The sequence below is a fragment of the Manihot esculenta genome, chromosome 18 (assembly GCF_001659605.2).
Source record: "Manihot esculenta cultivar AM560-2 chromosome 18, M.esculenta_v8, whole genome shotgun sequence".
In the NCBI taxonomy this organism is placed as follows: Eukaryota; Viridiplantae; Streptophyta; class Magnoliopsida; order Malpighiales; family Euphorbiaceae; genus Manihot; species Manihot esculenta.
The window spans coordinates 32,773,397-32,799,220 of record NC_035178.2 but is presented as its reverse complement, the minus strand read 5'-3'; the positions used below and the strand labels follow the sequence as shown (position 1 = coordinate 32,799,220).

Here is a 25,824-nt window from a genome sequence, read left to right as displayed (position 1 = left end):
TAGCACGGCAATCCACTAGTATAACATAAAAGTAATTTACTATTTTTATGACAAATTATTAAAAAGATAGGTAAATAAAAAAAAATAATCATAGTATAAAAATTATTCATAATTAAAAAATATGTTTTCCCCTTCTCATATGTTAAGTAGATAATAATTTAAAAAAAAATAAATATAAATAAAAATTATGAAACAGAAAAAAGTACTGTATATAAATATATATAATTATTTTAAAATAAGATATTAAAATTCAAAACTCCAAGTGCAAGTGCACAAATCATCATAATTTCTCAAGTGTTTTTTTTATTTTTTTCATTCATCAGCTGTGTTGTAAAATTCAATTTTTTACTGTGTTCAAATACTTCTCTATGGAATCCATGCTTGAAGTAATTCCGAATAAGGGTGTGTTTCTCGATGGCTTGTGCTTATGTTCTAATCTATTGAAGAATCGTGTAACTCTGAACATTTTTCCAATATCAAGAAGGAGAAAAAGCCCTCACTTCTTGTGAATTCTAGTTTGTGAATTATAAAGAGCAAGAACAATTGGCCGTGAATTAGTTTGTCCTTCACTGGATTTACCATGCATCTTCCCCGCCACGACATTTTGCTCCTGTGAAATCTCCTCTCTACAGTTCCAAGAAACAATTCCAGAATCAAACAATTTCCTGTTAAATTGAATAATGTATTTGCAGAGAAAATAAAAGTAGTCCAGAGGCAAGTCATTCATTTTTTGCATTGCCTATTTCTCAAATTAAACAGGACATCAGAAAGATCATGCTTCTTGTTCTCGTTATGGATTTTAGGTAAACGATGCTAATTAAAATAGATTTCTACAGTAGACCCTATTCGCACAATTTACAATAATTAGAAGTAAAACCTGTTTCTGCAATCATCCTCAATGTTTTTCAAATCCTTGTGCTCTCTTTTCTTTTTCTTCTTTTTAAGCTTTTGGACATTCCCAACCTCCAAGTTTGTAGATGAAACTGATGTGTCATTGAGCTTGTCACTAGTCATGTTCACAGTGACTTCTGCTATCATTCTCTTGTTTAGTTGTATCTTCTCCTTGTGGACCACATCACTATCAGAATCCCTATTCAAGAAAAATTAACAAATTCAAACACAAAATCAAGGTGAAACATATGCTTAGTGAACGTTGAATGGAAAAAAAAAACTCACTTTTCCTTTTTATGTTCTGATTTTGACTCTGATACAATGGTGGTTGGAGCATCTAGAACATTTGAATAACTGGCAACCCCATTGTGGTCCTCAAGTTTTCTTCTTATCTTTGATTTTCCTTTCTTTATTTTACCTTTTTTTTCTAAGACTGAAGATTCAACAACTTCCCTGCTTAACCAAACACAGTTTAGGTATGCAATCAACCTGTAAATCTAAGATTAACATGTCATTATAAAAGGCACATTTAAACATAAACCTGTTTCTGCAATCATCCTCAGCATTGTTCACATCTTGTTGAGCACTTCTCTTTTTCTTCTTTTCAAGCTTTTGAATATTTCCGACCTCCGACTTCACAAGCGGAACTGATATATCATTGATCACAATTGCTTCCACATTTCCCTTATCCTTGAGGATCAAATCACCATCAACACGCCTGGTCAATAAACAAACTACTTCAAAACTAAATCAAGGTGTGTCCAAATGGTTTAGGGAAACAAGGGAACCATTTTCAAGGTATGCCAACCTATCCAACCCACGCCCTTTGGAAAAAAAAAAAAAAAAGGAAAAAGCCTACCCACTTGGCGCCCTTTTCTCTATATTATCCCTTGAGACAATAATATAAGAAAAGCATGTACTGAATTTGTAGTAAATGTAAGATGAACATTCGAGTTCAGAACATGGTGATGTATAACTACAAGTGTTCAAGTATAAAAACGTATTGTGATGGTAATGAGACTAATGTTATGCTCATCTTTCAATACGTTATCAATTAAACATAAACCTGATTCTGGTATTATCACCAGTGCTTTTCACATCCTGATGCTTTTTTTTGCTTTTCTTCTTTTCAGTTATTTGCATGTCTCCAACATCCAAGCCAGCAGATGGAACAAATGTATGATTAAGCTTCTCACCAATCATGCTCACATCTACTTCCACCTCTGTCGTCTCCTTGTGGAGCAAATCATCAACATGCCTGGTAAAGAAAATAAACTACTTCAAAAACAAAACTAAGATGGATGCAAATGGTTTGACAGGATAGCCCAAATTAATTTCAACTCAACCTCCCACCCTTTTATTCCCTCTTCAAAAAAAGGAACTGCTTAAGCTGTGGGATAACTTGGTAAAGTTAAGATTAATTTGCACGTTCAAAAGACAATATTGATAAGAATGATATGTCCCAGTATCAGCTGCAATTTATATAATTTTACCACCACATAACTGTTATAATTATACCCAAAATGATGAAAACAACAATAATGTTTGTAATGAAACAAGATTGAAGATTTCTACAATATTAGTTGTCCTATCTTTATAAATTGCATAATTAAGCACATAACCTTGTTTTGCAATTATCCTCAAGGCTTTTCACATCTTGATGCTTCCTTTTCCTTTTCTTTTCTGGCTTTTGCATGTTTCCAACATCTAACTCAGTAGACGGAACGGATACATGATGTATGTTGTCATCAAGCACACCAACTTCAACCTCTCCCTTCTCCTCCAAAGCCAAATCATCACCAACATGCCTGAACAAGAAAACAACCTACTTTAAAAACAAACTAAGGTATGGATGAAATTGGTTTAAGGGAAACCCCCAATTAATTTAAACTCAAACATGCCCCCATCTCTTCTCTCTTTCTTGAAAAAAAAAAGGAAAAGGAAAATGTGCAAGGCATGGGGTTAACTTGTTATAAATTGAAGAATAATTACCAAGCCCAAAATGAATTTACAACAATCTTTATCAGCTGTAATTTCCACAATTTTACTCCGACATGACTGTTATGATTCTACAGAAAATAATGGAAACAGAACTACGATGTTAACAAGATAAGTTTGAGAATTTCTATAGCCCCTCGCCGTTCTTTCTCACTTCCAAAAAAAAGCAACTGCTAAAAGAATGACTGAATGAGACTAAGTCATCATAAATGTAAGATCAATTGGCAAGTTCAAAAGACAACATGAATAAAAACAGAACTTTGAAAGTTATCTTTATCAAGGGTTAATATCCACTATTACAACAACATGCAGCTATAGTTCTACCAAAGATAATGTAAACATAACATTGATGTTAATGAGACTAGATACAGAATTTCGACAGTCTTGTTCTATCCTTATAAACTGCATAAATTAAACACAGAACCTGGCCCTGCAATCATCCTCAACGTTTTTCATATCTTGATGCTTTCTTTTTCTTTTCTTCTTTTCAGGCTTTTGCATGTTTCCACCATCCATGCCAGAATGAGGAACAGATACATCATGAATCTTGTCATGAGTCATGCTTGCACCAACTTCCCCCGCACTCTTCCCCTCAAGCACCAAACGTTCATCAACATGCCTGACCAACAATACAAACACTTCAAATACAACACCAAGATGGATATAATTATTTGAGGGAAAACCGCAAGTAATTTCAACTTCCCCACCCCCACCCCCCAAAAAAAAAAACAAGAAAAGAAAAAACCGGGGTTCCTTTCCAAAGACAGTAAGAAAAAAAAAAGACATTTGAGTGACATTTATCAGCCATAAATTCCATAACTTAACCATCATTGTCATACTTCTTCCAAAGATTAACAGAACTATGGTTGTAACCAGACACGATAGAAGACTTCCACAATATTAGTTGCGCTGTTTTTATAAATGACATCAAGTAAGCATAGCACCTGATCTTGTAATCCTCCTCAACCCTTTTCACCTTTTGATGCTTTCTTTTCCTTTTCTTCTTTTCAAGCTGTCTGTTTCCGACCTCCAACTCTGTATATGGAACAGATGTATCATTGATCTTATCATTGCACATGCTTACACTTGCATCTACATTTCTCTTCTCCATGATGACCAAATCACCATCAAACTGCCTGCTCATGAAAATAATCCACTATTGTAACATAAACTCAAAGATATATCCAGATTAATTAGGTAAAAAAATATAGAATTGCCATTAACCCCGCATTTAGCTTGTACAAAATAAGGACTTGAAAGAACAAAATCTCAATGCCAAGAACATTGTTCCTTTGTTCTTCACAACAACCTTAGTGATTTTGTGAATAGCAGGTACCAATTTCTTTAACTTTAGTGCTCATTAGTTAAAATTTTGTTAGTCACAATATTATAATTACAAAAATTTAAATGATAAACCTGGCATAATCATTTGAACAAGTGCCACCATTGTTGCCCCTAACTTGATCCTGATTCTCATTGCTAATCAACCCAACAATTCTAGACTTCCTCTGCTTCCTACTTTTCTCCTTTCTCTCCCTCTCATAGGAACTTGCTTTAATCACAGTCACAGTTGATGAAATGGAAACAGCCTGACATTGCTCAATTGTCATGGTTGGGCTGATATCTGCCTTTCCGTTTATTAACTCTGCCTTGTCCCTGAAGATTAAAGATTAAGTATATAGCATGCTCAACAATGGATTATCCACCGACAAGAAGATCACGGTGAATAATGTTCTTATCAAACAAAAGGATCCAATAGTTACAAGAGACAAACTTCACATGATCAATCATTAAATTCAATTTCCAAGACTTATTAGTTTTCCGAGACAATGAAACACACATTACTTTAAGGAAATTAAGTTGTTAAACCCGAATAATTTTATTCTTCAGTTTACATGATTCAATATTCCAAATAGATCCAAGAACCCTACTTCACGTATTGATTTTACTTATAGGTCCTATAGGACCTATACCCTTCTAAACCTTTTATTACTATTCACAAACTATATCTCTCAAGTCTCATCCTTTCATAAGACCCTAAATTTCCCCCTTAAATATCTGCCAATCATAACATTCACAAAGCCTCAAATTTCAACATTAATTTCAGGATCTAGAAGTTATACTACGTCAACCAACCACTATTAGAACCTAAGGTGCCCTTGGGGACAATTATCAATGAGATTGATGACCACAATTTGCCATCTTTTTATATAATATTTTCTCATAGTAATACTAATAGAGAATTTTGGAAAAATTTGATGGGCCTTGTCCAAGACAATAATGGAGTGCTAAGCTTGATGGTTGGCCTTCTCAAAAATGTCTTAGGTTTGGTGACTTCTTAACTTATATACTCTTTATTTTTTCATCCATCGCCGATGTGGGATTATTCCATTTTCACTTCTTTTTTCTTTTTTATAATTTCCATCCTCCCCCTCTAGTCCAACTCGCCTAGCCTAGTTGTAAGTTACCTTGATTTGAAATCCTGTACTTGCAACACTAGCCTCGCCTCGATTTGCCTGACGCCTTTAACAACACTAGCCCATATTCCCAATTTTACCAGTTTCCACTCATTCCAGTAGTTTCAAAGGCTACAAGCTTTAGATCCAACATACATTACTGTATTTCCAAGCTTACTTCTTCTAAAAGGTGTGCTAAATTTTATGCATTTTATTTTCTATTTGTTGTTTTTCTCTTTTTGTTTAATTTTTATGAATTAAAGTGTTAGTTTTGAGTTAAAATTATACTTTTGAGCACTATTAGTTTACCTGATATATAAAGATTGTGTGGCTTTTATTATTTTAAATTATTTTTTAGAAATTATTTTTATTAAATTATTTATATAAAACTATATACATAAGTTTTATTTGATATTTGCTTGATGGGAATGAAATTTATGGTTGGAGGATGAATATGATACTATTAAAAACAATGCTCCATCACAATATAAATCTGCCACTCAAAATCAAAGACAACAAGGTGGCAGTGATGATTCTTATATTTTATCTAGCTCTAATGATGAATGATGAATGATGATGATGGTAACCAAGGCGGAGGAATCACAATTTAAGGAGATGGAAGCTGTAGTTCACAAGATCCACCTAGTCAAAGACACGATGGAATTAGAATTCATTTAGAACCATCTCCACCAACATAACATACATATCAAAGAATAAAGGGTTCTAAAAGTTCTCGTGGTGATGAAATATACCAAACAAGGGGTAAAGGTGTTGCATATAAGGAGAAGGGTTCAATTGATTCATCGAATTATTGATATTGTTATAGTATCTATGATCCAAATTTTATATATAATAGTAGCAACTCATCAACCAACTAAAGCTGCTACTTCATCAAATCATGGGTTTTATGGCCAATTTGGAGGTGTGCTATATCTAACCAATTATCCTACGTATTCAAATTACAAATTACCCCTATTAGCAACAAATTCAGCTTCATCATCCTCTCATACTCTTTAAAACCAACTTATAGTGATCCTATTGATATGAGTCATTCCTTATTTAGCTTTGATCCACAACAATACTATCAGTATCGGCAGCAAGAACCTGCAAGACATTCTTTGTGGTGGTGAGCCTAATAATTTTCTATATGATGTTAAATTTTAGTTAAATAGTCTATATTTGATGTATTTATATTTATTATGCATTTGTATATATTATTTTGAATTAAATTTATTGATATCATTTCATTTTATAAGCTTTAAAATTGATTTGACAAATTTATATAGCGCCATGCCATTACCACTGCATACGACCTTTACAGCCCCATTTTCATTACCTATGACTGCCACCATGTTTTAAAACCATGGTTCAGACTACTTTAGAATGAGAACAAACTACAGACAAGTTAGTGCGATATTAACTTTATAATTATATGATAACTATGAGAACAAACTACAGACAAGTTAGTGCGATATTAACTTCATAATTATATGATAATTGTTTATAACCAAAAGAGTTGAGTCCTATATAATGGTGAAACAAATTCTCAAATTGCATAAATCATAACAAAAGTACAAGTGTATTTCTGCTTTAGTATCTTTCAGATTCCAGCATTAATACTCTCCTATACCAATACAAAATAGAGTGGGTAGAGCAAAAAATGAATAGAAAGAAAGTTGAAATATCAAAATTCAGAGCCAAAAAAGTAAGATAGGGAAGCATTTGCATTATTAGATATGGATCCACTTTGAGGCTTTGAGTCCATGGATGCAAGCTCGCATAGCCAAACCACTTAATTCTTCTCGGTATTATTTTTTTCTCTCTCTTCTATTATTCCAACTTCACAGCTTCCAAAGAGGATAAGTTTTTCCTAATTATAATAGAAGTACTGCCCATAATACTACAGAGTCCACTCCATCGCTAAGTAAGTCTGGACTCTAAAGACTTGAAGTAGATGAACATAAAAACAGCAAAAAAATTTTTCAAAAAAAAATAGCAAGAAAGTGAAAATTAACTAATTTATCCACCGGCAAACACATACCTTTCAAGGTTCGCATTTGGCAAAACAGCAAACTCATCTTTATTGAAAAGTTCCTCTCCCAAATTTCCAAGAATGCCATCATCTTTGGCAACTTCATGGTTTTGAACATCACATGTCCTCTTGACAATGATAAATTGCTGTTTAGAACTTTCAATATCACTTGCAATGTCCTCCTCAAGTTGATTGACACAAACCACCTCATCATTTTTTAACTTGGCTAGACCTGAATGTCAATTTCAATCATATGAATGAGAAAATTATTTATCTTACTCAGACACATAATATAAATTTGACACAAAAAAAAATATAAGAGGCTAAGTGGTTCTGAAATATCACACATCTAGGACTTGTTTATCTCTTTGAACAACCCATGTTCTCTTATACATTTTATTCCTCATAAAGACACATTATATCCATAAGAAAAATATGCTATCTGCTCTCAAATTTACAGATTCATGCCATCTCATGTGACATCATCCAGGAATATAAATTTAGTGGGATCAAAGAATGAAAAGAAATTTAAACCCACAATACCATCATACCATCTTCATAATCAGAGCAGGTATGAATGATGGAGACAACACTACAAAAGACTAATGCAAAGAATAACCAGTGAATCCACAAAGAGGAAAAGAAGCAAAAGCAAGCCATTACCATCTACACAAAAGCAAACAAGAAGTGATGTAAAGAAAGTATAATCATAAAAAAGAAAAATAAATACAAAGACTTTGAATTCTTCTTTGGCAAATAGGAACATAGAATCAGTCCTTGCTCAATGTTTTTCATCATAGATATGATGATGAGATTCAGTATAATCTATAACAAGGTAATTATACAATACCAAGAAGCATAGCAAACACCCAAATCATGCAGAGCTCAAATTTCAAAAGGATTAAAGAAGATCCTGACTGCAGTAACATGGACAAAATTCGATAATGTCACTCATACCTTCAAGGTTCTTTTGTCTGGGATCACTTATCCTCTCTGAAATGCCAGCTTCTTCATCACATGAATCACTAATATAGAACAGTAAAAAATGAGTTTCCAGCATATGATACAACACACCAGTGAAAAAGAAACTATTCTTCTTTTCGTCGATTAATGCTCTAGCCAGTGAAAACAACTACATAGCAAAAAGAAAAACTTGATTTCTTGGTTTCTGGCCCTCCTATTGGTTTATTATTATTGGTTCATGCTTATTGGGATGACTACCAAAAATATAATTGACATTCAATTTCTTTCTGTTCGTTCTGAAGTTATTTAAGAAGCAGAACAATTTATTTTTTATCCCACTTTTTCAATTTGAGTCTTAACTACCAAGGTTCCTATTATTAGAAAAAAATTTGACATATTTGCCTTTGGATATCAAAGACGGTAATAGTTTTCTGTCAATCATAGAACTGCTGCATCTTATTTGCTGACCAAATCAACAAAGCAAAGTGCAAATCCATAATACTAGACTCTAACCCACTGTGACAAAGCTTGGAAATTGGAGTGTCAAGCACTGCGGTTGCTATATGTTTTATATGCGAGTAAATACATGAAAGGATTCTAAAATAAGACAAAACTGTGACATAAAATTGAAAAGGAAAAGGTACAAGAACTGACATCAAAGCAGCAAAATAATAATAATGATATTGATAATAATAAATAATTTTCTTAAAAAAATCAACTAACATAACCATGGGTAAACTCATACCTTTCAGGGTTTGCACTAGGAAAAGCTTCAATATCATCTTTGTTCAGAAATTCCCCTACTAACTTTCCAATATTACCATCTTGCACATCTTTTTGAACATCACATGGCCTCTCAACAATAACAAATTCTTGTGGAGAACCTTCGGAATCACTCACAATGTCCTCAAGATAATTGATACAAACCCCTTCTTCATTTCTTAACTCATCTATATCTAAATGTCAATTTCAAACAAATCAATAAAAGAAAAGTAAACTGAAAAATAAATTTAACTGAAAAATAAAAGAGATTTTCTTCTAGAAATGTAACAAGGATGTGAAGATAACCAAGTGGCTCTGAAATACCAATTACCAACATATTGGACCACTACATTCTTTTGAACATCACACATTCTCTTAACTCTTAAGAATAACAAATTATTGCCATGAAAATTCAAGATAAGAGGCATGCTGTCCTTGAGAAGAAGGTTGTGCCTAAACTTTCCATTTTTGAAGTCAACTATATCTGAAAGGTCAATTTCCAACATATCAAACAAATAACTATCCAAATTACCAGCATCCAGAATACAATTTCTTCTTGGAAAAAAAAAGATGTTTTCTCCTAGAAAAGGCAGCTTCAACGGATAAGGAATTATAACCAAGTGATTTGAACCTCAACATAAGATAACAGATATATCAGATGCTCTCATGCTTCACCTTACAACCTTAAAATTTTCTAACTCAACCAAATGTCAATTTAAAACATATCAACTGGAACACATCGCTATATCACTAATATGCGACAAGAAAAAAATAATATTAACAAAAGATAAAACTATGTTTAAAAGATGCATCTTCAACATACAAATGAATCAAAACCCAGCTATTCTGAAATCCAAATATATGGTAATTTATTATCCTTTTAATATAACATTGTTTCAACAATACTAAATTGCTAATAACTTCACATTACCAGCAATGTTTTCCTCAAGATGCATGATAGTTGCAACCTTCTCATTTTCAAACTCCACAATCACTGAAACATCAATTTCAAACATATCAAATGACAAAATTATACAACTATTCATATAAAAACACGTTCAAATTTCATAAATATAGAGAAATAAATATATGTTTTCAAAAGATAGCAAGTGATAACCAGGCAGTTTTAAATTCTCAGCATCTTGCACAATTGTTTCATCTTTTTGAATATCATGAGTTCTTTCAACAATATCTAGTTGTTGCAGAGAAACTTCTGTATCACCAGCACCATCCTCCACAAGATGTTTAATGTTCACAACCTTATCATTCTCTAATGAGATTGTAGCTGAAATGTCGATTTCAAATCAAACATATCACATGAAAAAAAGAAGAAAGAATAATTTAACAACAAAAAAGAGACATTTTACAAATTTCAATTTTGGGGTATTTGAATGATGACCAAGTTGTTCTGAAATCTTAGCATCATGGACAACTCAATCATTTTCAACAGCACATATTCTCTCAACAATATCAAGTTGGTGTTGAGATTGAGAACCTTGAATATCACTATAAACATCCCTCTCAAGATGCCTGATACTTGTACCATCATCATTCCAAAACTCATCTGTGACTGAAATTCAATTTCAAACATATCAAATGAGGAACTTATTGATAATTCCATATATTAACAAAAATAAGTTAGTATTAAAAATTATTTTCCTTTTTTTTTAAAAGACATCTTCCAAGGATGGAGAACAATGAGCAAGTGCTTTTGAAATCTTAGCATCTTGGCAAACTGTACCTTTGTGAAAATCACTTGTTCTCTCAAAATTATTATGTTGCTGAGATCCTTCCATATTGCTGTCAATGCCCTTTTCAAGATTGTTGATGCATGCAACCTTATCACTTTGCAACACTATTATAATGAAACGCATCATACAAGAAAATTGAACATATTACTCAAACACAAAAGTAAAAATAAATTTAACACAATAAACAAAGATATTAAAATCATAGCTTCAAGGATAAAGAAAATTAACCAAGTGGCTCTGAAATCTTATCTTGTTTAAGTGCTTCATCCTTTTGAACATAGCCTATATGACCAACAATACTAAATTCTTGTTGAGAACCTTCTATGTTACTTGTGATTCCCTCCCCACGACACTTAAGACTTGCAACTTCCTCATTTTCAAACTCAATCAAAGCTGAAATGTCAAATTCAAACATATCAAGTATCAACAGATAAACATATCCATAATAACCAAGAAAATATAAACAAATTGAATATAAAGTTTAGAAAAAAAAAGAGACATATGTTATCAATATTGTAGCTTTAAAGGATGGTAAGTAATGACCAGGAGGCTCTGAAATCTCAGTATCCTGGATAACAGCATCTTTTTGAATTTCACATGCTTTCTCAACAATATTAAATTGCTGTTGAGAACCTTCCATGTTACTAGTGATTCCCTCCCCATGACCCCCATGACATTTAGGACCTGCAACTTCCTCATTTTCAAACTCAATCATAGCTGAAATGTCAAATTCAAACATATCAATAGATAAACATATCCATAACAACCACGAAAATATAAATAAATTGAACATGAAGTTAAAAGTAAAATAAAAAATTAAAAAGAAGACATGTTGTCAGTATTGTAGCTTTAAAGGATGGTAAATAATGACCAGGAGGCTCTGAAATCTCAGTATCCTGGACAACTGCATCTTTTTGACTTTCACATGCTTTCTCAACAATATTAAATTGTTGTTGTAAACCTTCCAAATTACTGCCAGTGTCATCCTCAAAATGTTTGATGCTTGCAACATTCTCATTTTCTAACGGGACAACAACTGAAATATAAATTTAAACATATCAAATAAAAAAGTTATCTACATTACAAAAATAAGACAAGATAAAGATGTGACTAATAAAAAGTTCATATTAAATTTGTAAAAAGCTCAAGCATCATACTAGCAACAAATCAATACAATGAATGCACCATAAAATTTAACATCAAAAGACGAATGAATTTTACAAAAGAAAATATAAATTAAGCATCAAGTATTTTTATTTTTGGTAATAAGATAATCAATATGAAAGTAAGGTATTATCTTTCTTCCTTTCTTGAATTTTTAAACAAGATCCTGTTCAAATTTCTATGGATGTAAATTTAAGTTTAACCCCTCTTTTTTAGTTTTTAGTGATAATTATATGGCATAACATCTGATATTCTTGACTCTTCATTTTGCCATGCCATATCCGTGTCGACACGACACTTTATGGGGTACAACATAGAATATGTGTTCAACTCATATTCATGCACTCTAAGTCTCGGACACTTAAGTGATATATTCAAGCATAGTTAATAGAGCATTCTTTTCTCTTAAGATGAAGAGCATGTATTTAGATAAAAGTAGTTATTTGGTTATACTTTGGATTTTGTATTTGTTTGTATTTGATCATCTATTTAAACTATGATTATTACTATATAACTTTATATTTTTTATTATAGTTATTTTATATATCATAACTTATCCAAGCACGTGTGACTAAATCTAGATCCATTTCCCCGTATGTTCTATTTTGAAAGTTGATGACTCAGACATAGAGATATACACCCATTTCTGGCACATGTATTTGAGTTCAAGAAACAAAGGACAACCTAACAAAAATTTTCATTTTAAAGAAATTAATATTCAAGACTATTGCAAGGAAAAAGCTCTATGTGCTTAAAAAGCAATTGATATTTTAGTTACTATTAGACTAGATCATAATTTTATTTCAGCTTTCATAAGTTTGTACAATATAACCACAAAACACAACCAAAGTTCACATTCAGCAAGTACCACAATAATTGATTACTTGTTTTATGGTGGAACTATCAATAATTCAGTCACTAGACACTCCAGCACGTCTATACCCTTTAGAATGTTAGGATGTACTAAGGGAACACAATCAATAATGATATAATGAATGAGAAGGGATTGTAATTCGAGGCCAGCTTCTCACAGAGATTTACATCTACTTATTTTAGGAACAAATTAGAAAATAATATATTTTAGATATTTTGGCATTTGACTTTCTTATTAGAGCTAGGGTTTATGTCTCTACACAAGTCCTAAAAAGGATTCTTTAATGTTTAAGAGTTTCAACATACTTCGTCAATTGAAAATCAATAGAATTTAGTAAAGTTTCCTTCATCTATGTGTTATGTTTTCTTTTTAGCTCTACATAAACATTGTATATGAGCAAGTTCAAGTTAGATTTCTCAACCTCTTTCAACTTTGTGGTCTTTTTCATCCATCAAATGCATTCAAACAGTTATGTTTTCTTGATTTCTTGGAGTAAAGCAAATTGGAATGAAAATTAATAATGTTCTTGAGAATTTGCTTTGATAGAAAATTTGTTTTTCTATGTTCTTGAATAATCGATTCTCTTGATCTCTTATGATCTAGCTCTACATTTGTGATTTAAATCAAGAATTAATATGACTTGTAATTTGCAAAGGAATAGGTTTCCTTGTGAACTGAAACACAATCACTTACATCTAATGGTCTAAAATACTAAGACAATGGTAAAACTTTTCCAGTGGGACACAACCGCAACACTCAAGACACTCAAGACAACTCTACGACTGCTTAATATGAATCCTGGTGGAGCATAAGTAATTATAGCATAAAATATTTTCTCTCCCTCCAGCTTCCTTGCCACCTTAACAATGATCCCATGGTAACCCTTACATCCTTAATTCCATCAACTTCAAACCCAGCACATCCATTAGGGTTTGGATTTTGGAGATGCTGAATAAAGATTTACTAGATTTGTTGTTGACGAGATGGTGTTGGCTTTGTGAATTTTCTACGCTTTTTTCTTTTTATTTTCAATTAGCAAATGACTTGGGCCAAGATTTTGGGTGAAATACTTTTGTCAAGGTTATGGGTTGGTGTACAGACAAAGAATTTGATATATTTTTCTAGCTAAATTCGAGTTGGTTTTGAATAATGAAGGACAGGGATTTTGGATGTAAAAAGAAAGTAAGGAAATTTGATATATTAGAAATTATTTTGTTGATAATTATAATAGTTAGAATTGCTGAGATTCTACCCTACGATTAAGGCGAAGCATTATGGAATGTTATTCCTATTTAATGCAGGATTTGTAGTAGAATGTTATATGTCTATATATTCTTAAAATAAGGGAATTTGATATATTCCTAATAAAGTTGGAGAATACTTTAATTTATAGTATCATATCAAACATGTCCTGGATCTTCTATTATAAATAGGAAAGCCTTTGTATACCAGTGAGAGAATCCAATTCAAAAAAAATGTAGACCTTTGAGGTTGCATCCGTGAATGCAGGCTCTCGTAGCCTAACCACACAATTCTTCTTGTGTTCTTTCCCTCTCTTCTATTATTCTAACTCTAACATGGTATTAGACCTTTCGATTCTTTAGGCCTTAGGTACTGTTCACGAGAACTATTACTACCGCTATTTATTCACACAGTTCACAGATTCCATTCATGTACACTATTTATTGGTATTGTTTACGGGCACCATTAACATGTACCTTCTGTATTCTATTGGTGTGGTTTGTGTAATCCTATGAGTTATTTTGTGTTGTTTTCTTGCCTGAATTACATTTAAAAAAGGACTTTGTTTTGATATTTCCTTGCTGACTTTGCCTTTGGAGAGGGCATTGCATTGATGTTTTCTTGCCAACATTGCCTTTGGAGAGAAAATATATGATGTTTTCTCACTGGTATTGCCTTTGGAGAGGGAAGTGCAACTCTAAGAGTTGTTTTATATTCTAGAGCTATGTGAGAGTGTTTTGAATATGCTCATGAGTTGTTGGTTGTTAAACTTTTTTGAGGAAGTTTTTGGCTTCAACATAGAAAAGGTTCCTAAACTGTGCACTGTTGCCAGTGGAACTAAATAAATCAGACCTTTTTTTAGGCTCTAATACCATGAGAACTAAGAGGAAGAAAAGAGATTTGTGTAAAAAGCAACTTGATTTATTCCCTCAAGCTGATTGAGGTTTATATAGGATTTGCAGAATACACTAAAAAGGAAGATATGCAAGAAAGAATATTTATAGCAACTAATTAAGCTAATTAGTATCCTAATTTCAGCAGGTAATCAAGCTATTTACACAAGTATCTTTACAGATCCAAACAAAAACAAATATTCATTTTTTTTTATAATTAAAACATACTATGATATAATTTTTTTTATATTATACTAAAACTGGCTAGAGCCAACCCAACCCATCTTTTTATTTGATCTCCCATCCCCATCTCCTTTCCTGCTTGGACCAAAACCTTCGATTAATTATTTGAAACGAGAACCACCCTTTTTTTGGATTAAGACTTACATTCTTCATTGTTGTTTGAGCATGCTATTTATTGAGGCAGCCATCATTTAAAAACTAGATTATTTGACCATAGTAGAATAATTCTTTTTACTTTCATAGAGAGATGAGTAGGAGGTTAATAAAACAAGATGCAGCATTAAATCCTTGTACCATGGAAAAAAAGCAACTAGTTTTTAATAGTCTTTTGTAATTAGCGTATAAAAATCTCCCGAAATGTTCACTTAAAATTACACTTCCTTATCTCTTCTATCTGAACTGTCTGCAATCCCTTAAAAATTCATTAATGTTTTCATGCTTTACCCATGCATAGCAAAAATGTAAAATTTGAGTTGACCTTAAAAGTTTGTTATTCTTCAATGCCTGTCAAATATTAGAATTACAATACAATTTGTCCACTTAAATTTGTAAGGGTTGGCACTGTTAGCAAAAAAATAGTGTAGTTCTACTATTCCAACAACTAACTAACTAACCATTGTTACTAGTCATGTAGCACTACCCAATCAATCATCTGTGCCATTCATCCACAATAATACTGTGACTTGTACTAAGAAATAGCAGTAATCCCCACAATACATTAAAGGTCAAAATACCACTGAACATAATATAATGTGTGTGTGCATCGACACACACGACATGCCGAAAAGGAAAGCTGAATCTAGAACTAAATATAAGTAAAAGACAGAAAAAATAACCTTAAAAAGCTAAATTGCAGGTTAATAAAGAAAAAACACAGAAAGCATTTGCCTCTGAAAACAAAAAAACAAAATTAACTATTCGAAACTATGTCCACTAAGGTAAAACATACCTCTGCTTGTACAAGTTCCCATGCACTTGAACAGCCTGAGAGCATTGTCATCACTTCTAGCATCTTCAGCAGCTTTCAATTTACATAAATGACTAGGAGATTGTATAATAGTAAAAGATAACAAATTCTAACAAGTTTACATGAAAACCAAGAATTTGAGCAGTTTATCTTGTACTTGGTGCATAATTATGTTAAAGTTAAAACAGCAAAAGGGATTATAAAGGATACGTTTTAGCTTTTGTGATCTGACTGATATAATAACCAGAAAGATGAACTCCTCGAGGACCTCTAACCCTGAAAGTGATATCTTCAGACTCTTCAAATTCAACCTCAAGGGGAATCGAACCTTTGTTCAATGAACATATGTAAATTGGGGCTTTATCTCCAATTTTGCACTCTACATAACTCATATAACTGATAATGTAAACATCTGATCGCTCCACCAAGGTTGCCTGTGTACTCACAAAAGAAAACTAAATGAATATAATAAAGAAACTGATAGTTTATGAGAATTTTATTGTGAATTCCTATATAAAATGTTAAATTAATGAAAACTAGACATGTGAATATTTCTAGTTACTAAAAGATTTTTATATGTATGTGATTTTGTGAGATCAAACTATACATATATATCGGCTAATTAATCAATACACTGGAAGCACTACTTTTAACTGCTCCCCGAGATATAAATTTATAATTTCTCTTCATATATTAGAGATGGGACACATGCATTACCACTAAGGAAGCATGTAACAAGAGAGTTGTGCATAATCTCCCGATGTATGTCTATTACTCTATTTTCTATTGACGCGTTTCATTTGATACAATTTGTTCTAAGCAGAAATTTCTTACATGCACCTAAACTGTACAAACTGATTATAAGCCGAATTAATGTAAAACCCATAAAATATTTCATTAATTTTCTATAACATGCGGGAAGAAATAACCATTTTCTGATGTGAAAGTTCTAATGCAAGAAACTAGAAAGAGTTTAGAATTGAGTCATCCCTAGCAGAGAAACATAATTGAATACACGAGTATTAGAACCATCAGAGCATGAACAAAATATGTGCAACTTTGAAAGAAAATAAAAATACAAATAACCTGTGTAATTCGAAACCTTCTTGGAGGGTTTTCACTGCGGTGAGTAATGGATCCACCGTACGTTATTGAAATCCCTTCTCAAAAATACAACAAAATTGAAAACTTGAGAAACAAGGAATCGATTATCCATACTCTCAATACAATTACCGAGAAGAAGATACATATAGAAATAAGAGTAGAACCAAACAACAAACCCCAAAACGCCATCTTTGAATTTGAATCTCTATGTTAGCATGCAATGAGCAGAGGAGGAGAAACGCCGGCTTCTTGTATTTGAATCTCTGTGTTAGCATGCAATGCGCTTCTTGTCTTCCTTTAGAAGAAACCTTTTGTACTTACTGTCAGTATCCCAATTATCGGTATTTGCGCTCATGATATCTTATTGGACATTCCTTCCTAAACTTACGTCTATAATGGTGTGATTAATTGAATCTAATTTTTAATAATATTCAAAAATAAATCATTTTAATTTTATCTAGATATTTAAAACATAATTTAAGAGAATTTTTTAAAATAAAATAAAATTATAATAATTTATTTATATATTATTATAATTTTAAAAAATAAAATATACAATAATTTTAAGATAATTAAAAAGAGAAAGATTGAAATGAAGTAAAATTAATATTTATTAATAATTATTGATGACCGCTGGATTTCCTCACTCCCGTCTAGGGCAGGCCACGACACCAGCCCATCATCTAGAGGCCCTCAAGTCCCATCACATGCATCAAGTCCGGTCCATTCAGTCTGGAGATCGGACCCCATCAATCCCCTCAATCAGGCCGGCCTAGCCCATTGGGCCCGATGAATAAGATCCTCTCTGGATTCAGCCCATATCATATCTTCTGGTCCGGCCCAGAATCAGGAAGAAGACCTACCCATTCTTCACTTGGGACCACCCGTACGCACGTCTGGGAGAATCAGGGACCGTTATGTATGGGACAGAGATCTGATTTCCTCGTACGTCCATATCAACATGAAATGAACAGGTGGCCCAATGACACACATTCTGTTACACGTCACTAGCGGACAAAAGGAAATATATAAAAGGAGAAATGTTCTCCTCTAGGTCCAGGCTTTTCTCCAGTTTTACAGAACCCTTGTAAAACCCTATTTTCTGGATCTCAGATCATCAATTGGCACCGTCTGTGGGAAACGAAGGAGATCTTTTCATCACCGGAGTTCCACTTTTACAATACCCACTGAGATCCACAATGGCTAACCACAACGAAAACAATCTTGTCAATACCCCTAATGACCTGAGCTCCACTCAGGAGGGACAACAGTTCTCTTTTCCAGTCCCACAACGCCAAACAACCAAACACCAATCCCCCTCAACCCCCCGCCGAGCTTGGCAGGGAACGTGCCTGGAACTGTTATATCCAACCAGGACCTTCAAACCATGGCCCTCCAGCTACAAAACACCGCCCACTGGTTGGGGCAGATAATGCAACAAAGAGGCCTTAACACCCCGGTAAATGTGTTGCCGGTGGTAGAAGAACCCAGAACCGATGAACCTCGCCAACCTACCCTCAATCCTCCTCAAACAATCAGCCGAGAAACAGAAGAGAGAAGCAGGATAGCTGGCGGAGAAGAAGAACCAGAAGCAAGGGTTCACGGAAGGAGGGCGAGGGAGTTGATTGAGAATGATGAAGTCGACAGTTATTCCGCTGGAACGGCCGGAAGAATGGGGAGCGAGACATGGGAAGAGGAATACCGCCAGGAGAAGAAACCCAGGCAAGAGGAGAACGTAGACCAAAAGCTGCAAAAGATGAGAGAGCAGCTCTTGGCCGAGCTAGGAACGAAGGATCAGAACCAAACTCTCCTGCCTACCTCTTCACCCTTCTCAAAGTGGGTACAGCAGGAGACCGTCCCGAAGAAATTTATGATGCCACCTATGGCGGCATACGACGGAGCTGGAAACCCCCGGGAGCACGTCTTGAACTACAAAACTTTCATGGAGCTGCAGACTTTGTCAAATGCCCTGATCAGCAAGGTATTCCCGACGACGCTCTCAGGACTAGCACGGGCGTGGTTCAATAGCCTTGAGGCCGGGAGTATCAACAGCTTCGGAGGTCTAGCCACTCGCTTCATCAGCAGGTTTATCGTCGGGGTACCCGCAAATAGGAAGACGAGCCACCTGGAGACGATCAGGCAAAGAAGAGACGAGCCGCTTAGGGAATACGTCGCTCGTTTCAATACAGAGGCCCTGCAGATTCCCGAGCTCGATGAGGGAAGGGCGATAGAAGCCATGCAGAAGGGGATGACCTCTGCCGAGTTCTTTGGCTCATTGAGCAGGAAGCCTCCGACCTCACTGGCCGAGCTGATGAAGCGAGCTGAAAAATAAATAAGGCAGGATGATGCCTTGGTGATAAGCAGGTTCGCTAGGGGAGCAGCAGATAAGGGGAAAGCACTGGAGGAAGGAAGGCCGGAGAGGCACGAGAAAAAGCATAGAAAGAGGCCTGAACCATACAGACAACCCTGGGAGCGAAGGGACTGAAGACCTCTCCCTCCTCGGGTCCCTAAACAGAGGCCACTCCCTCCGGTGGTTCCAGAGAAGCTGACTCCACTCAATGCCTCTAGAGCTGAAGTGCTCATAGCCATCCAGGACAAGGAGTTCCTCCAATGGCCCAGACCTATAAAAATGAAAGCAAACCAGAGAGATCCTGACAAATATTGTCAGTACCATCGCACGCATGGCCACGACACCAATAACTGCTTCCAGTTGATTGCTGAGATCGAGAGGCTGATAAAGAGGGGACACCTCAAGAACTTTATAAAGAAGCCAGAAGGACAAAGACCGAAGCCGAACCCAGCAGCGCAGACATTTAGGAGAATGGAAGCAGGGCCAGTGAATGATGGGTCCAGTGGAACCATCAATATGATCGTTGGAGGAACAAAAGGTTGAACAAGCTGGTGAAGCAGAAAAGGTACTTTCCTTAGAATGTTTGTGAAAAGAAAATTCTTGTATTATAAAAGCATGAATTAAAATAACACCATCTTATACTAATGCAATGATCATATCGATTATTGTGAGTACTAACTCTCTCAGAAAAAGAAAAGAACAGATATCAGAAGACCTCCTTGAGACATAGAGACCTCCTGGAGGTAGAAGGCCGGCGGGATCACCAAGATCTCCCCGGAGTAAAAAACGGCCAGGATCCCGTAAGATCTCCTAGAGCAAAAATGGCCGGCGGGATCACCAAGATCTCCCCGGAGCAAAAACGGCCAGGATCCCATAAGATCTCCTGGAGCAAAAATGGCCGGCGGGATCACCAAGATCTCCCTGGAGCAAAAACGGCCAGGATCCCGTAAGATCTCCTGGAGCAAAAACGGCCGGCGGGATCACCAAGATCTCCCTGGAGCAAAAACGGCCAGGATCCCGTAAGATCTCCCGGAGCAAAAACACAGCCCGTATAAGGCTCGTCAAGAAAGCAAGAAATTAAGTATTGGCTTCATAGTAAGGAGGACGAAATTCCAAACTCCTGAGGCCGTCACACAGGTAGTGCAAAAGCCTAAGCAAAAAACAAAAATCCGAGCTCCTTAATTCGTTGAATGGACGGACTCACGACAAAAGCAAGAGACCATGCCCACAGCTCGGATTAACTCACAGTAAACAAACACTTAGTAAAAATGACCTTGAAAAAAAAAAGAGAGAGAGAGCTGAACTCCCCATCCTAGTGGAGCATACAGCCCAGACCGCACCTACTGGCGAAGAGTCGCTTCAAGAGGGACCAGATGTCCGAGCTCATAACCAGAAAGAGCGGTAAATTGGTCTAAAATGGAGCCGCACAGTTACAAATAAAACCTAGGGATTTACCCCCTCACCACTCATGTAATAAATGTTGAGGAGGTAAAGGGGCAACCCGAGAAGAAATCCCATAGACGTGAGCAGATGACCCCAGCTTCAGTTCTTGCCAGAACAGAACTAAAAACAAGGAGGCCAACCCTGCTCACCATCTTAAAAGGTACGTGATACATTTCGCCTTGGTTATAAAGGGCTACACGCCCAAGCTCGTAGATGTGAAATGATGGAAAAAAAAAAGTTGAAGACATTAAGTTAGTTGTTAAACACCGAGCTCATAGTAAAGACCTAATGAGGTCGAAATCTATAAAAGTACAGCTTGAAGATCTTGGCCTTAAGGCAAATTCAGCTCGGAGAAAATTTATAGATAAAAGCGCCCTTATGAAATTAGAAAGGATTATAAGTCAGAGACTAAGTCTCTTGCTAAGTTTTTAGCCCTGATTGAATAAGGGGCAAAGAATGAAAGGCGATGTAGTCAATTCATTACCAAGTTTATTAGGCACAGTTTAAGTGTCTCATTCTCAAACCTTTAAAGTTAAACAAGTCAGACTGTCTAAACAGGGCAAGTAGCCCGGTGAGGAAGGAAGAACAAGCAGAGGTAAGAACAGCTCAAGTACAAATGAAGCCAGAGAAATAAGTAACAATCAAAATAACTCAAAACACCAACGCAACTCAAATTTCATTAAAAAAGTAATTACAACCTACTTTACAGTCTACTCTACTGAAGGGAAAACAGTCTTTAAAGGACTTACATGCCTAGGGGCATTATCACCTGCATTATCCCCTATACTATCTACACTTACATTATTTACATTACTGTCTATGGGAGGCCCAGTATCCTCCTGCTCATACCCCTCAACACCCACGAAGGGCACCATCTCCTGCCCTTGAGGCCCAGCATCGTCATTCCCCAGCTCGGGTTCTGCCTCAGAAGGCCCAGCTGCAGTACGAGAAGCCCTTTTGGGCAAAGGTCTGTCATCCTCCCCGTAAAGCACTGCCTCACCATTAGAGTCTTCCTCTGCAGCTCAGAGTTCAGCCAACGGGATAGAGGGGGCGTATCTGGCTGTCCTTAGGCCTCGATTGTATCCAGAGACGAACATGCAGAAGCCCTTATTCCATATGGTAGTTTTCATTTCATTAGAGCCTTGAAATTCCACAAGTCGCTTCTCACAGGCCTCAGCTATCTTAGCTTTAAATTCAAAAGAACTTTTATAATCCTGGAGGTGAGCTTCACAGGCCTGCTGGATCTCCTTCTTCAGCTTGGGGAACTCCTTATACTCCCTTAGACACTTCTCGACCTCCAGTTGGACCCTTCCCTCAGCCAATTTGACCTCTTCAAGCAGAGCTAAGCACCTCGTCTCCAGGGATTTGAGTTGTTGGCAAAGTTGCTGATTCTGAAGTTTGGACTCCTCTGCCGCCAAAGTCAAGCCCTTAACACTATCAGCTTGCTTGCTCAGCTCCTGCTTCAGGACCACAACCCGAGCTACAGCTTCACTCTTTTGAGCCAGCATGGCATCGAATTTCACCTTCAGCTGCTCATGCTGGCGCTGGACCTCCTCCTTCTGGCTCATGGCCTCGTCCCTCTCACACAGAGCATCCACTGCGGAGGACAGCTACTTCAGAACTTCCTCACAATGGACCTCTGCTGCAGCTGCCCTCTCGTCAGACTCTTTAAGAACCCTCCGGGCCTGAGATAACTCCGCCTCTAGGGACATGGCATGCTCATGGGCTGCAGCCAGATTACCTCAGGTGTCACTGGTGATAGACAGATTTTCCTCTAAACGGGCCTCCTCAACCCGACGATCCACAGACTCCCGGAGAGAGTGGTCACGAGCGTCCACCTCCATGAAGAGGCCCATCACCTAGCGCAAAAAGAAAAAGTTGTCATAACAAAGAAACAAAGAAAATTAGAATACGAGCAGAAACCAGAACGAACGACTTACCATCAGGAGCATCTCCCTGATCGTATCTCCCAGCTCCCCCCGAGGTCGAGATCAGAACGCTGCCTGCTCCCTGGTAGAACTAGCTAGAAGACCAGTGAGAGCAAGCAAGCATGGGTCTGAAGCCTCTGTGATGCCACCAAACATTCGTTCCTTGATAATTTCAGCGACAACACTTGCGGGAGACTGGTAGGTGATGTCCTCTGCGTTCAAAATATCGTTGTCAAGAGCAGACAACAGGGGTATCACAGGAACATCCTTCTTCTTCTCAAAATGAGGGAGAGCTGGAGCTGATCCCTTGGAAGCCCTGGATTTCTTCCGAGCAGGAGCTGGGACCGGCACTTCGGAGAGGGCAGGACGCTTGTCCCCAGCCTTCTCTGTGACACCTCCATCATTAGCAAGGCCGGATCTACCCTCATCAGGAGCAGGGGTATCTCCGATAGGGGCCTCTTGAACATCCTCGTCTACAAGAATAACCTCTTTTCTCTTTCCTGGAGCTTCCTCTTCAGTAATGGAGACATCAAGTCCCACAGCAGAAGCCTCCATAGGAGGAAGGGTAGGGTCCGTCCTCGCCAGCCCGGTTTCCTCAGCCACTTCAGAAATAACTCTTGGAGCCTCTTTCGTCCTTTCAGTAGAAGAGCGTCGAGGCCGGGGGACTTGAGGAGACTAGTGAGCCGAGCTCGATCTGCTGCGGCTAGAGGGCCGAGACGACTTGCTACGTCAGGAACTCGGTCTGGGAGCCTGAGAAGATGCTAGGGGAGGAGGAGGTCGATAAAAACATGTAAAAACATTTTATAAAAACATATTTTACCCTTCTAGAGGTTTCCGACATCCGAGATTCCGCCGTAAAGTAGGAATTCCGATGCCGGGGTCTAGTCGGGTATTACATTCTTCCCCCCTTAAGAACATTCGTCCCCGAATGTTCAACACACAAGCATAACATGGCATATACATAAGCACATAAAAACACATAAACACTAACCTTAAAAGAGATAGGGGTATTACTGGAGCATAGACTCCCGTGTCTCCCAAGTACATTCTTCCACATTATAGTGATTCCAAAGGACTTTCACCATCGGGATTTCCTTGTTCCTCAACTTTCTGATCTGTGTGTCTAGGATCCGCACTGGCTGCTCAACATAGGTGAGATCTCCTAGGATCTCCACATCAGGCTCATTAAGAACCTTGCCCGGATCTGACACGAACTTCTGTAACATGGAAACATGGAAAACCGGATGGATTCTCTCCATTGAAGCAGGTAGGTCTAGCTTGTACGATACATTCCCAATCCTCTGCAAGATCTCAAAGGGTCCAATGTACCGTGGAGCTAGCTTACCTTTCTTCCCAAAGCGAATCACCCCTTTCATAGCAGACACCTTGAGCAACACCATATCTCCCTCCTAAAACTCTACATGCTTCCTGTGGACATCAGCATAACTCTTTTGCATGCTCCCAGCAGTTCTGATCCTTTCTCTGATAATGGACACTACCCTGCTGGTGATCTCTACTAACTCAGGCCCTGCTAAGGCTATTTCTCCAACTTCTTCCTAGCAGACAAGTGACCTGCACTTCCTTCCATACAAAGCTTCATATGGAGCCATCCCTATGCTAGCACGATAGCTGTTATTGTAGGAAAACTCCACCAAAGGTAGATGCTACCTCCAAGAATTGCCAAAATCTAGCACACACATTCTGAGCATATCTTCTATTGTCTGGATGGTCCTCTCTGACTGTCCATCAGTCTGTGGATGGAAAGCAGTGCTAAAATCCAGCCTGGTACCCATAGCACTCTGTAGACTCCGCCAAAATCTGGAGGTGAACTGGGGTCCCCTATCTGACACAATTGATACCGGAGCCCCATGCAACCTGACAACCTCATCAACATACACCTGTGCCAATTTGTCCACAGAGTAGCCACTCCTGACAGGAATAAAGTGAGCAGATTTGGTCAGTCTGTCCACAACCACCCATATGGAGTCCAATCTGTAGGACGTTGCCGGTAACCCACCACAAAATCCATAGCTACATTCTCCCATTTCCACTCTGGAATCGGCAGTGGGTTAAGCATACCAGCCGGCTTCTGATGTTCCAGCTTCACCCTCTGACAAACCTCACAGGCGGACACAAACTGTGCCACTTCTGTCTTCATAGCTGGCCACCAATAAACTCTTTTCAGATCCTGGTACATTTTGGTGGCTCTAGGGTGAACACTGTACCTGGCATTATGAGCTTTCCTCATAATGTCTCCCTTCAGACTCACGTCATCTGGTACACATAACCTGCTCCCATAGCGGAGGATCCCTTTGTTGTCAAATCTGAACTCATCATTCTTGCCTGCCTGGACCGCTCTTGCTATCTTCACCAACTCGGGGTCCTCATGCTGTTTTTGAGCCACCTGCTCCAGAAACATAGGTGTCACTCTCATCTGAGCTATCAAAGCACCTGTACCAAACAACTCTAACTGCAGCCCTTCATTAATGAGCTTATAGAATTCCCTCACCACCAATCTTCTCTCTACTGTAATATGGGGTAGACTGCCAAGTGATTTCCGGCTTAGGGCATCTGCCACGACATTTGCCTTTCTCAGATGGTACTGAATCTTGCAATCATAGTCACTAAGCAGTTCTACCCATCTTCTCTGCCTTAGGTTCAACTCTCTCTGACTCAAGATGTACTGCAAACTCTTATGATTTGTGAAGATCTCACATTTAACCCCATACAGGTAATGCCTCCACATTTTGAGTGCAAAGATCA

At 37.0% G+C, this 25,824-nt stretch overlaps 1 protein-coding gene across 6 annotated transcripts; it reads right to left on the bottom strand.

Moving 5' to 3' along the window:
* Window positions 1-283: 283 nt before the first annotated feature.
* LOC110606127 lies at window positions 284-17,677 on the bottom strand. 6 transcript variants are annotated; one of them, XM_021744890.2, is made up of 23 exons: window positions 17,517-17,677; window positions 17,323-17,396; window positions 16,447-16,670; window positions 16,219-16,310; window positions 11,725-11,889; window positions 11,397-11,570; window positions 11,082-11,246; window positions 10,844-10,957; window positions 10,598-10,672; window positions 10,220-10,387; window positions 10,034-10,096; window positions 9,086-9,296; window positions 8,335-8,402; window positions 7,387-7,609; window positions 4,306-4,545; window positions 3,834-4,025; window positions 3,314-3,508; window positions 2,514-2,699; window positions 1,958-2,149; window positions 1,433-1,609; window positions 1,177-1,347; window positions 878-1,090; window positions 284-626 (listed from the first exon to the last, which is right to left on the bottom strand). In XM_021744890.2, exons 1-23 carry the CDS (start codon window positions 17,527-17,529, stop codon window positions 497-499), a joined length of 3,525 nt encoding a protein of 1,174 aa, XP_021600582.1. In that variant the 5' UTR covers window positions 17,530-17,677; the 3' UTR covers window positions 284-496. The 6 variants fall into 6 exon arrangements, with proteins under 6 accessions (XP_021600582.1, XP_021600583.1, XP_021600584.1 ...); XM_021744891.2 differs by having other exon boundaries at window positions 1,177-1,344; XM_021744892.2 differs by having other exon boundaries at window positions 9,086-9,290.
* Between the last annotated feature and the right edge of the window lie 8,147 nt (window positions 17,678-25,824).

Coding starts and splice junctions, on each gene's coding strand:
- LOC110606127 (XM_021744890.2), bottom strand. Junction 2,700..3,313: donor GAGGATGATTGCAGGGCCAG/GTTCTGTGTTTA, acceptor TTTCTTGTTCAG/GCATGTTGGTGATGATTTGG. Junction 1,348..1,432: donor GAGGATGATTGCAGAAACAG/GTTTATGTTTAA, acceptor TGTTTGGTTAAG/CAGGGAAGTTGTTGAATCTT.